General features: G+C 47.7%; 1 protein-coding gene across 1 annotated transcript in view; it reads left to right on the top strand.

Moving 5' to 3' along the window:
- The window catches only part of TYMP (thymidine phosphorylase), a 44,929-nt gene that overhangs the window by 14,889 nt on the left and 16,369 nt on the right, over positions 1-13,671 (top strand). The window contains exon 5 of the mRNA XM_075855121.1: positions 4,399-4,497. Within this exon, the coding sequence (XP_075711236.1) occupies positions 4,399-4,497 (99 nt within the window). The remainder of the gene's footprint in view (positions 1-4,398; positions 4,498-13,671) is intronic.

Genomic DNA, 13,671 nt, shown 5'->3' with positions numbered 1-13,671 from the left:
TGTCAAGAGAGGGACGCGTCACCAAGGAAACGGCCAGGAGACCGGAAGTTCTTGGTAAGTATGAACGGCTTTTTTTTATTCACAGGTTGATGTATATTGTGATCGGAATTCACTGTCGAGGGTGCTGAAAGAGTTACTGCCGATCAGTTAACTCTTTCAGCACCCTGGACAGTGACTGACGTCGACTAGCCTCATCTCTATGATGGCGGCTGCGCGAAAATCACGCAGCCGCGCATCATACACTGATGACACACGGAGCTGTCAAGTGCCTTTTGCGCACGCAAAACGCTGTGTTTTTTTGCGTGCGCAAAACGCACACGCTCGTGTAAATGAGGCCCTAATCCAATGCTTTGTGGAAATAATAAAAAATCTATCTATCTATCTCATATCGACTTCATATCTATCTATCCATCCATCTATCTATCTCATATCTACTTCATATCTACTTCATATCTATCTATCTATCTATCTATCTATCTATCTATCTATCTATCTATCTATCTATCTATCTATCTATCTATCTATCTATCTATCTATCTATCTATCTATCTATCTATCTATCTATCTATCCACTTCATATCTATCTATGTTGCAGTTTGCACACCAACCACAACGCTTTGACATGTAGTCTCCTATTGCATTTATCAATAATTTTTCACATTAACTAGCCTGAATTAAATATAAAAATTCTTATATGGCAAAGACTAAGGATAAAGCTGTTTACAAGCAGTCAGCTTGACAGACATGTCATTCATCCTGTGTTTATTGAGAATAAGCTGCCAAGTCTTTAGTTTCATTCTTACTTAGCTTTCCATTATCTTATTGAAGGGGTTGTCCAGCCCCAGGCCATCAATATATGATCGGTCAGGGTCCCACTCCCAGCACTCCCTCCAGGGGCATAGCTAAAGGCTCATGGGCCCGGGTGCAAGAATTCAGCTTCGGCCCCCCTACCCCTCCCCATCACCACCATCATCATCAGACCCCTGCGAGCGCCTATGCCCAGACGCCTTGCCCATCAGCCCCCATAGTATAATGCCCCCACACAGTACAATGCTCCCATAGCTGCCCCCACACAGTATAATGCCCCATAACGTATAATGCCCCCCATAACAGCCCCATACCGTATAATGCTCCCCATATCAGCCCCCCATACAGTATAATTCCCCCCCCGCACCCCGCAATATCAGCCCCCCATACAGTATAATGCCCCCATATGTGCATAATATAAAAATAGCATAATTACTTACCTATCCCCGTTCCCATGTCGAGTGGAGGATCCTTCGCCTACTCCGGTCTGTGCTATGAGTGACTCAGCGCAGGCAGGCACGATGATGTCGCTACATCCCGCCAGCCTGCGTCGAGCCGCTCAGGGCATAGTGAATGCTGGATCAAGGAGATGTCAGCTCCTTGCTCCAGCATTGATTGGAACCGGGACCTCGGTGAGTGACTCACGAACCCCCAGGAGGACGCGACCCACAGTGTAGGGATGTCACGATACCAAAATTTGGACTTCGATACCGATACTTCGTTTACTTTGCTAACAGTAATAAAAAAAAAAAAAGTTATTTCGTTTTCTAATGTGAGGCACAAGGTGTGATGAATTTTGAATGTGCCTCACATTAATAGTAATTAACCCCATCATGTTTCTCAGTCATAATGGGTTAATATGAAAGGTACATGATGGGGTTAATTACTATTAATGTGAGGCACATGGAGGTTAAATTCATCATCGCACATTGTGCCTCACAATTAGGCCCCATGCACACGACCGTAAATAACCTCCATTTTTGCAAAAATGGACCCATTCACTTTCATTGAGCGCAGACACATTTCCGTAGTGCTACGGATGGGTGTCCGTGCCGTAGAAATGTTCCGAAAATGATGGCACATTCCGTTCTTTTGCATTTTGTGGGCCGTGCTCCCATACTTTGTATGGGAGCACGGCCCGAATATGCGGTTGCGGCCGGCCGTGCCCGCAATCACGGGCCGTGATTGCGGGCACGGTCGTGTGAATGGGGCCTAAGTGATAGAAAGCAATTTTTATTTTATTTTTTTACAGAGTACACATCATAAATGATGAAAAAAAGTTGTGAAGGTTATTACGGCCGCGCCAATACCGATTATGTGTATGTTTTATGTATTGAGACTTATTTTAATGTTTTTTGTAAAAAAGGTGTATGTGTATTTTTTTATTTAACATTACTTTGTTTTTACTTTATTTTTAAACTTCAATGTACTGGCCTATAGCTATATGCCAGTACATTAGCCTGTGTATGTATAGTACACAGGCAGTTGTTAGGACATACCTCAGTATGCCCTAACAACAGGAAATATGGTAAGACAGCCCTGGGGTCCTTCAATGGACCCTGGGCTGTCTGCCCATATATGGTATGTCCCTCAATCGCGTCACAGGGAATTCCCTGTGATGCGATCCAGGGGCATCCCCCTTGAATGCTGCAGTCAGCTTTGATCGCAGCATTCAGGAGAATATCGGCGGAGATGAGAGGTTTCTCTGATCTACGCAGTTATAGAGCGGGGCTGCGACTGTGTAATACAGCCATTGCCCCGCTCCTGACAGGAAGTGCACGCGCGGTCAGCCTGAGGTGATGCGGCCGGCGCTGCACTAATGAGCGGCGGTTCAGGCACCGAAGACAGAACATGGGGGTGTTTTGTAGCGCGCCCGCCATGTTCTGTCTTCAGTGCCGCAGATCATTAGTGCAGCGCTGGCCGCATCGCATCATCCTGACGGCGCGCACATATCAGGACACAGGAGCGGGGCAGTGACTGTATTACACAGCCGCAGCCCCGCTCTCATACTATACTGTATTGTGTTGTATTGTGCAGTTTGCGGTGGAGGAGGGGGGCCTGTGATTTAACGCCCCCCACCCCTCTCCACCACAAACAACACAATACATTACAAGGCATCACAACACAATACATTACAACACAATACATTACATTACACTGCAGCTTACCTGGATTCCTTCGCACCGACTCTTCTGCTCTGTCTGGAAGACGTGTCACATGACAACACGGTCACATGGTACACTAAGTGTACCATGTGACCGTAACCAGGAAGTGCCGGCTTCACGGCACAGAAGATTTAGTTAGGAAACATGCTGTATGGCAACGGGGGCCCGTGGGCCCCCCAGGCTTAGGGGCCCGGTCGCAACCGCGACCGCTGCGACCCCTATAGCTACGCCACTGACTCCCACTGATCAGCTGTTTTGAAAGGGCTGCAGTTCTCGTACAAGTGATACTTCCCCTTCATTTACTTATCTGCTCGTACTGTGAATCGCCGACACACGTGCAGCTGCGGTTCACAGTATTCAGCCTTCTCCCATTCACTTCAATGCGAGAAGGTTGTAATACTGCGAACCGCCACTACAAGTGTGTCGGCAGTAGAGGAAATGAAGGGTAAGCAGCACTGTACAAGTGCTGCGGCCCCTTCAAAACAGTTGATTGGCGGGGGTGCTGGGAGTCGGACTCTGACAGATCAGATATTGATGGCCTATCCTGAAGATAGGCCATCGATTTTTTTGGGGACTGGACAACCCCTTTAATACATGTACACGTAGGCGCCTGTGAGACAATAACTTTTGTGATTTCTAGTCACAAATTTTCATGAACTATGAAACCTGATAAGATAAATTAGAGGTGATTGGTGCACGACGGCAACACCCGACATATAGGAATTCCATCAAAAACATTTTGGTGCATGACCTTATGTAATTTGTTGTCTCACTTGGACAGATCACATATACAGATAAGAGATAAATCATAATTGAAGGATTGTCTATAAAACCTGTCAATTGTTGCTATTTATAATGCTTAGTTGAGTCAAACATGGACTTAGGGTCCTCGTATACGGCTCCGACATGGGCCGTGTAAACGAGCGCCGATCAACGATGCAGGTCGTTGATTGGCGCTTATTTGCTCCTTTCACAAGGAGCTAGTATGGGGACGAGCGCTCGTTGCTCCAATCGCTCGTCCTCATACATTTCTATCATGTCGGCAGCGCGTCTCCCTGTTTACACAGAGAGATGTGCTGCCGACAACGATAATATTTCTTGCAGCATAAAATATACAATCAGCTGATGAATGACCATTTGCTCATTCATCGCTGATCGTTGTCCAATAATCGGCCCGTGTAAAAGGGTCTTTAGGCTGGGTTCGCATAGTTCATTTTTGTTGCTTTATTACCATGCGTTTTTTTCTTTTGGTTGATTAACTCACATTGGGAGACATGGGAGTTTATCAAAACAAAACAATGTTTGTTAAAAATGCAACAAAAATGCACAGTGTGAACCCAGCCTTAACCTTCTTTGCACATAGCAAATAAATCAATTTTCTCTCCTTTGACTCTATTTAATCAATGCCTCGTTGTCTTTGTGTAAGGTTCCAATGATCAGTGGGAGAGGACTAGGGCACACTGGAGGAACTTTGGATAAGTTGGAGTCAGTACCAAGTTTTAGCTCACAGCAGAACCCTGAACAGGTACAGTATGTGGAAATAAATCTAGAGACTGTGAGACATGAGAAGTAAAAAAAAAAAAAAGGACAAATCCAGATAGTTCTGAAACACTTCAAAATTATTAGAAAACAAGTAGAATGATGTGTTTAACAAATGCTATAGAATTTAGTGTGATTAAACAATTATACCATGTTTTTTTTCTTTAACATTATATCTTAAGCATTTATGTCATATCCACTCCATGATATGCATATGCCCTAATAGTATAAATGAGACAAAAGGAGAAGGGACCTGTCAGTATAGCTCGTTTTACACGGGTAGATTTTCTGTCCAGTAACTAGCACTGTTCAACGATAGTAGCATGTCGATCGGCGCTCGTATGCCTTATTTACATGGAGCAATGATTGTGAGTTATTACATTTATTTGTCCCCATGCATTTTGCATTTTCATTTTGTTTGCAGCACATTCCCTGTGTACGGACAGAGATCATTTTTTGGGGCGCATAAAAGATGCAATCAGCAGACAAACGAGCGTTTGTGAAATGAGTATTGCCCTGTTTACATAGGCCCTGTGTCTCTCTCTCATTCTGCAGTTTCTCCCTCCTCCTTCTTCCCCTCCCCTCTCCATATACTTCTTTTGGCAGCAGCTGTAACCAATGTTGCCTCTAAGGCCCCATGCATACGAACGTAAAAACGCCCGTAATTACGGGCCCATAGACTTCTATTGGCCACGGGTACCTTCCCGGGCCGTTGAAAAATATGGAACATGTCCTATTTCAGGCCGTAATTATGTCACAGGCAGGCCCATAGAATTCTATGGGGCTCCCGTAATTACGGGTGGCTATGTGTGTGCACCCGTAAGTATGGGAGGGTTGCTAGGCGATGTCAGGGGATAGTCACTGTCCAGAGTGCTGAAAGAGTTAACTGATCGGCAGTAACTCTTTCAGCACCCGGGAACTCTTTCAGCACTACCGCTGGAGTTAAAGAGGCTCTGTCACCAGATTTTGCAACCCCTATCTGATATTGCAGCAGATCGGCGCTGCAATGTAGATAAGAGTAACGTTTTTATTTTAAAAAAACGAGCATTTTTGGCCAAGTTATTACCATTTTTGTATTTATGCAAATGAGGCTTGCTAAAGTCCAACTGGGCGTGTTTAAAGTAAAAGTCCAACTGGGCGTGTATTATGTGTGTTACATCTGGACGTGTTTACTTCTTTTACTAGCTGGGCGTTCTGACGAGAAGTATCATCCACTTCTCTTCAGAACGCCCAGCTTCTGGCAGTGCAGACACAGCGTGTTCTCGAGAGATCACGCTGTGTCGTCACTCACTTCCTGCACCAGGTCCTGCATCGTGTCGGACGAGCGAGTACACATCGGCACCAGAGGCTACAGTTGATTCTGCAGCAGCATCGGCGTTTGCAGGTAAGTCGATGTAGCTACTTACCTGCAAACGCTGATGCTGCTGCAGAATCAACTGTAGCCTCTGGTGCCGATGTGGCCGACACGATGCAGGACCTGGGGCAGGAAGTGAGTGACGTCACAGCGTGATCTCTCGAAAACACGCTGTGTGTCTGCACTGCCAGAAGCTGGGTGTTAACGAACAGAAGTGGATGATGCTGATTCGTCAGCATCATACACTCCCATTCCTAACGCCCAGCTAGTGAAAGAAGTAAAAACGCCCCGATGTACACACATAATACACGCCCAGTTGTACTTTTACTGTAAACACGCCCAGTTGTACTTTTTCAAGCCTCATTTGCATAAATACAAAAATGGTCATAACTTGGCCAAAAATGCTAGTTTTTTAAAAATAAAAACGTTACTGTGATCTACATTGCAGCGCCGATCTGCTGCAATAGCAGATAGGGGTTGCAAAATCTGGTGACAGAGCCTCCTTAATAGTATTAAAAGTTAACTTACCCAGAACTCCCTGCTTCTTCCTCCAGTCCGGCCTCCCGGGATGGCGTTTCATCCCATGTGACCGCTGCAGCCAATCACAGGCTGCAGCGGTCACATGGACTGCCGCGTCATCCAGGGAGGTCGGACTGGATGTCAAAAGAGGGACGCGTCACCAAGACAACGGCCGGGGTACATATGAACTTCTTTTACTTTTTTTTTTTTAAATTCTTTATTTTCGTGGCCGACAACCATATTTTTACATAATAAAAAACAAGAATACAGCAAATACAGAAAGGAAAATGAAGCACATAACCAATAATGAGGATACAAAGTGTTTAACCACATACTGAAAACCTCAAGGGAGGTATAACCACATGTGACATCTCCCCCTTGATCTGATTGACATTCCCCTCTGAGAGAAAGGAGCAAGAGAGACTAAGCGAGATAAAGAAAGATAAATGAGAAGGATAAGGGGAGGAGGAAGGGGCAACACTCCCCACCGAGGAGGTCCTGCAGCACCCAAGAAGATCCATTGCGGGTTATCAACCGACTTCCAACCCACCCAGAATGTTTTTATAGGTGTCAGTGTCCTGGAACACTATCCAAGGGGACCACGTTAGGCAAAACCTAGCGTTAGTATCATGAACGCTTGAGGTCAGATCCTCCATGTGCATTAGGTCGTTGACCATCGAAACCCAGAGGGACAGAGTAGGTGGGGAGACGTTTTTCCATCATAATGGAATGCAATGTCTAGCGGCCATCACTAAAAAGTGAAGCAGCGAGCTTTTGTAGATATTTGTTGGAATGTCACAATGATGTAGGAGGAAGAAGGCCGCATCCAAACGAGAACTGGTATCTGTTACCTTGGAGATCACTCTCTTCACTCCTTCCCAGAATTCTGCGAGTAACGGGCAAGACCAAAAGGTGTGGAGGAGGGTACCATCTTCCCGACCGCATCTCCAACAGAGAGGTGAAACTGTCGGGAAAATACGATGTAAACGAACCGGGGTCCTGTACCATCGCGAGAGCAGTTTAAAACTGGCTTCTTGGTAACGCGAGCTGATCGAGGTTTTATGAGCCAAAGTAAGGATGCGGGTACATTGACTTGCGGTAAAGCTGATGCCCAAATCCGCTTCCCACTCCGCGATGTATCCTGGCGGGGGGAGGTCCGGCGGGTTTAGAAGGAGATGGTAGATCGTGGACAGTGTGTGACGGGCTGGTTCGGAGCCAACACACATCTCTTCCAACGGGGATCTAGACTCTTGAAATAAAGCCGGAGACGATAATGAAGAGAAAAAATGGCGGAGCTGAAATATGCGCCAATAGCCCAGAGGCTGGAGTTCCGGCAGATGCGACAGCTCCGAAAGGGAGAGCCACTCCGCGTTCTTAAGGAAGTGCGCTGCCCTAAATATACCAGACGTGAACCAAGCCCGGAAGACCGAATCTATCAACCCTGAAGGGAAAGCAGGATTCCCCAGAATCGGAAATATTGGAGAGCAGATGGGCAGAAGGCTTGATCGGACCTTATGAAGAGAACAACATCGCAGTGTGGGGCTGATAGTGGGATGTTGGTGAATGGATTTAAGAAGTCCGCTTTGCAACCACGGAACCACCTGAAGAGGGGCCTCCGTGAAGCTTTGCTCAAGACCCACCCAAGACTTGTAGGGGGCGTGTCTACACAAGTCCACAACGCGCGCTAGATGAGTTGCTATGTAGTATGAACGGATGTCAGGAAGTGCCAGTCCCCCCGCCTCCCGTGTCCGACACAAGAGCGTTCGACTAAGGCGTGAAGGCTTACCATTCCATACAAAGGAAATTTGTAAAGAGTTGACTGCTTTGAAGAACGAGGGTGGAATTGCTATAGGCAGCGCTTGGAATAAGTGAAGTAATCGGGGAAGAATATTCATTTTAAAAATAGTGCAGCGACCCATCCACGTGAATGTGCCCCTCCTCCATCTGGCACAATCCGTTTTCACTTCGGTAAGAAACACTGGGAAGTTCAAATTAAAAAGCTCTTTAAGATCCGCCGGGATGCGCACTCCCAAGTATTTGAGCGCCTTCGAGTTCCATTTAAAGCTAAAGGATTGTTCCAGTGTGCGTAGAAGGGAGGAGGGTATAGAGACATTCATGGCCTCGGATTTGGAAAAGTTTATTTTAAAATTGGATAGACTGGAAAAGCGACTAAATTCCTGCATCAGATTCGGGAGGGAGATAGACGGGTTAGTCAGGAAAAACAACAAGTCATCTGCGTACGCTGCAACCTTGTCGACCCGAGTTCCCACCTCTAGGCCCTTAATGTCGAAGTTCGCTCTGACATGCCGTAGGAATGGTTCCAAGGTCAGGATAAAAATCAAGGGGGATAAGGGGCAACCCTGTCGGGTCCCGTTGTGGATGTTGAATTCTTCCGAAAGGATCCCGTTCACGCGTACCCTCGCAGACGGGCAAGAGTATAGCGACATTATCCATCCCATCATTTGTGGACCAAGACCAAGTCGAAGAAGAGTTTCCTCCATATACGTCCAATTAACTCTGTCAAATGCTTTTTCAGCATCTGTTGACAAGAGCATAAGCGGAACTCGAGATAGATTAGCCTTATGAATGAGATTGATTGCCTTTGTGGTATTATCACGGGCCTCTCTGCCCAACATGAACCCTGCCTGGTCAAGATGTATGACACCACTGAGTAATGGGGCCAAACGCCCTGCCAAAATTTTTGCAAAGAGTTTGACGTCTGCATTAAGAAGGGAAATTGGCCTATAGCTTGCGCATTGAGAGGGATCTTTCCCTGTCTTGGGGATCACTGCAATATGTGCCCTGAGCGCGTCAGGTGGGACGCGAGCGGCGGAAGAGAAAGAATTCAAGGACGCTAAGAGATGCGGACTAAGGACAGCGAGGAATTTTTTATAATAGGGAAGCGTAAACCCATCAGGTCCAGGTGCCTTACCAGAGGCGGAGTTCTTGAGAGCGTCGGATAGTTCCGGCGCGGTAATTGGGACCTCCAGCGCATTGAGAACCTCCTCAGACAGGGAGGGGAGGCCTGACTCCGCAATATAGGACTTAATATTTGCACGGAAATCTCTCGAGAACGTGGCCGGATTGGTAGAGTCGGTGTCATAGAGTGAAGCATAAAAGTCGCGGAATTGCGACGCTATGTCCAAAGGCATATTAACTCGAGTGGAAGGAGAGGTTGTAATAAACAGTACATAAGTGTGCGCTTGTTGGAGGCGCAATGCTCTGGCAAGAGACTTGCTACATTTGTTTCCGTACTCATAAAAGTGCCGTTTGCATTTGGCGAGAGTGGCTTTCGCCTTGGAAAGGAGTAAGGTGCGTAGCTCCTCCCGTTTTAGAATTAGCGCTACTTTGCATTCCAGTTCGTGGGACCGTTTATGCGTGAAATCCAGTGCCTTAATTTCCGTTAGAAGCCGGGTAATGGCCACCGCGCGCTCCTTTTTCAACCGGGACCCATGCTTAATGAAGGTTCCCCTTACCACACATTTGTGGGCCTCCCATAGTACCCGTGGATTCGTATCAGAGGAGTTATTAGTGACGAAGTAGTCGTCAAGCGTGCGCGCTACATCAGAAGAGGCCAGGGAATCCTGGAGAAGCGAGGGGTTGAGTCTCCATTGGGATTGATGCAATATAGGGGTTTGCAAAGTCAAAGACAATGTGACAAGTGCATGGTCAGAGAAAGAGATTGAGTCAATGTCGGCCGCTTGAACGGTTGGAAGAGACCGGTGTTTGACAAAGAACAAATCCAGTCTGGAGTAGACATCATGGACAGGCGAGTAAAAGGAGAAGTCTTTGTCTGCTGGGTGTAGTAAGCGCCATGTGTCCACGAAGTTGTGTTCGTGGAGCGCGCGTTTAATACGGCGCAGCTGGGAGTGTGGAATTGACAAATATCCCGTTGAAACATCCATGGTAGGCTCTAAAGCAACATTGAAATCCCCCCCCAAAACGATGGTACCCTCTCCAAACTCCTCCAGCACCTCCAGAAAGCCGATCAAGGCAGAACCTTGTCCCACATTTGGCATGTAGAAGGACGCAAAGGTGTAAATCTGGGAGTCTATGTTCCCCTTGACTAAGAGCATTCGCCCCATCACATCACTGCGAGAGTCCAGGAGTTCCCACGGTAGAGAGCGGGAAAGAAGGATACTCGTCCCCCTGGATTTCGGGTCAGGGGAGAAACTCTGATAAGCGTGAGGAAACCATTGATTAGACAACTTGAAGGGTTTCTGCTCACTCAGATGCGTTTCTTGAAGAAAAGCTACATGCAAGTGTCTAGCCTTCAACAAGTTAAACAGAAAGGATCGTTTCCCAGGACCATGCAGCCCCTTGACATTCAGAGAACCTATCCGCAGCTCTTTCTGGGATTGACTTGCCATGTCCCCGGTGGGGAGAGGGGAGGGGGAGGGGAGAGAGGGCAAAGAAGGTAAAAGTGAAAGACCAAGGGAAGGAGGAAAGAATAGAACAGGGGCCCAAAGGCCGGCTCCTTATTGGTATGGAAACCTGTGGAGAAAAAGTTAGTAACAGAACGGGGATAAACCAAAGGCACAGTGGGGGGGGGGGGGGCCCATGCAGCAGGCAGCACAAAAACATAAACAAATTCAAACTTGTCCGCTACCCACCAAGAGATGAGTAAGGGAGGCAACGACACTTTATAGACCCTGGCTCTGCAAGCAGGGCCCTATGTACAATGAACCAATTACCTTTTCCCCAATAACAATAGTAAATAACCACAAAGATTACCCATTCAAAATTATCGTATAAGTGTGATATCCACCAGCTACCGTTGCCTACGATGAGGGCAGTAAAGCTAAAGGGACATTAATAGGTAAAAAGGGGGAGGGAAAGGAGTACACCTAGGCGTCAGACGAGAGCGGAGGAACAAGGAGTGGGAGAGGCAGAAGAGGGCTAAGAAAGTCGATACAGGCGTATACATCCCTTACCCCATTAGTGTACCCGTCAGCCAATCTTATAACCTATTAGTTAACAGGAAAAGAATTCAGCCCTAGAAAATACATTAAAACATCCCGATATACATTAATGGAGACTGGCGCAGTGGTGCCGACAAGGTCCAGACCACTGCGCCATTCCCCATCCGATCACCATTAGGAGAGCGGGAGGGAGAGGGAGGGTAGGGAAAGGGAGGGGGGAGGTGATCAAGAAACATATTATGCACCAAGACATGATAAAAATGAGGGGAGGGTGAGGAGAGCGACAACAAGGGACAACGGAAGGTTACAATGTAAGCCAGAGTATATCTACGTTTCTGAGTATAATTGAGGAATCAACTGCTGCATCATGAGTCCCAGGGGAGTCTCAGCGATCCGCTGTAGTAGAAGCGAGGCAGCTCTCAAAGTTCCGCTGAAAAAGAAAAACCCCTTCTTTGGAGTGGTTGGTAAAGGCACTTGTGACCGAGAAAAAGAACCACTAGGCACTGTAGGAGGCAAGAAGATACTAGGTGCAGTCAATACGTTGCCACGTGGTCAAGGCGAAATCTCCAGAAGGGAATCCCGTTCAGGCCTCTGGAGGTATCGGCAGCGACAGGTCCGTATGAGATCCCGGTGACTCTCGGAACGGGGGCCTGATGCGGGGTAGGCTAGGGCGCCTATTGCGCCGACGTTGAGGCGGTTCAGGCCGGTCCAATGCCAACCAATCCGGTACCGGAAACGGCTCAATCTGCAGGAACCTGAATAGTGCATCCAGATCCGAGAAATGGCGAAGAAGAAAAGTAGATGCCTCTCTCCTGACGACCACGTGGAACGGGTGTCCCCATCTATAGGTGGCTCCTGTCGCTTTGATCTTTTCCAGTAATGGGTGTAGGAGACGTCTCATGTAGAGTGTACGCGGGGATACGTCCGGATAGACCGAAACCCTGCAGCCATCAATTGACACCGGTCCTCTGACAATTAGATCCTTGTCAGAATAGTAATGTAAGCGACATAGGACGTCCCGGGGATTTGAAGGGTCGTGCGGGCCGGGACGGGAGACTCTGTGAACACGGTCTAGTAAGAATGTAGCGTCTAGAAGTCTATTGGTGACCGTATTAAATATGGCAGTAATCCTGGTCGAGAGATCATCTCTGAGGCCCAGATCTGGGAGGCCTTTCAAGCGTACATTGTTTCTGCGGCCCCTGTTTTCCTGATCATCCAACTGGAGTGCTAAGGACTGCATGTGTGATCTGTTGGAAATGGCCGCCTGCTCCAGAGCTAGCACTCTGCTATCAATAGAAGAAACCATGTGGTCAGTGGTATCAATCCTAGTATCCACCCTTTCCACTTCTTGTTTTAAAGCAGCGATATCTTGTTGGTGGGATTGCTCTATTCTTGTGACCAGGGTATCTAAATCCTGTCTGGTGGGAGAGCCTGAATCAGTGCCCTAAGTGAATGTAAATCCGCATGCAGGGATGGCTGTAATGGCAGATCTTCTGCAATATTAGGCAGGGGCACAGAAGCTGTCGGTAGCACAGAGAGAGGAAGGGCAGGGGACACAGGCGGTACCTCAATAGAAGCGACTCCATGCTGTGATGCGGTCGTGTGTCCCAGCGTGCAGGAGCCTGCAGGCATGTTCAGTGTGCCGTCTGATCTCCTCGTGGCCGGCTGCTGTGTGGGATCCGCCATGACACCTGGAGGCCTCGGTGTAGTTTGCGGCGCTTGCAAAAAGCGCTCCATACTTGTGCTGCGCGTCTGAGAGCGCGATAAGGAGCGGGAGGGTGTTGAGCCTAGTCCCCGACGCTTTCCGGGCATCTCCTGCCGGTACAAGACGGACTCTGACTGCTCTTTACTCCACCGCTGCACGGAGCTCCCCCAAAGCACGACTTCACTCCGCCATGGCTAAGCCCCGCCCCCCAACTTCTTTTACTTTAAATCGCTGCGGAAACCCTACCCAAAAGGGCTGCCCCTTCTCTCTATCCAGTAATAGAGGGAAGGGGCTTCCGATTAGTGCAGAGAAAACGGGTCCGTAAATACGGGTGGAATACTGGTGACAATGGACCCGTATTTACAGGCACGGGTCCGTAAATACTGGTGGAATACGGGTCGAATACGCGTGAAAAAGGACCCGTATTTACACCAGTATTTACGGGAGGAAAAAAATACGTCCGTGTACATGGGGCCTAAGTCTTGGCAGCTCCTGAGCAGGGCAGTTAGGGAGCAGGGCAAGTCTCCATCAATGGTGGGCGATCTGATGACCAAAAGTAATACCCCAGTAAACGCTAATATATCATACTACATAAGAGAATAAGAAAACTTATGTTAAATTAGTTTTAATTACTTTTAAATACTATAATATTACAAGTCC

This window comes from Rhinoderma darwinii, chromosome 3 (assembly GCF_050947455.1).
Source record: "Rhinoderma darwinii isolate aRhiDar2 chromosome 3, aRhiDar2.hap1, whole genome shotgun sequence".
In the NCBI taxonomy this organism is placed as follows: Eukaryota; Metazoa; Chordata; class Amphibia; order Anura; family Rhinodermatidae; genus Rhinoderma; species Rhinoderma darwinii.
Note: the sequence above shows the minus strand (reverse complement) of the source record. Positions and strands in the feature narration are given on the sequence as shown.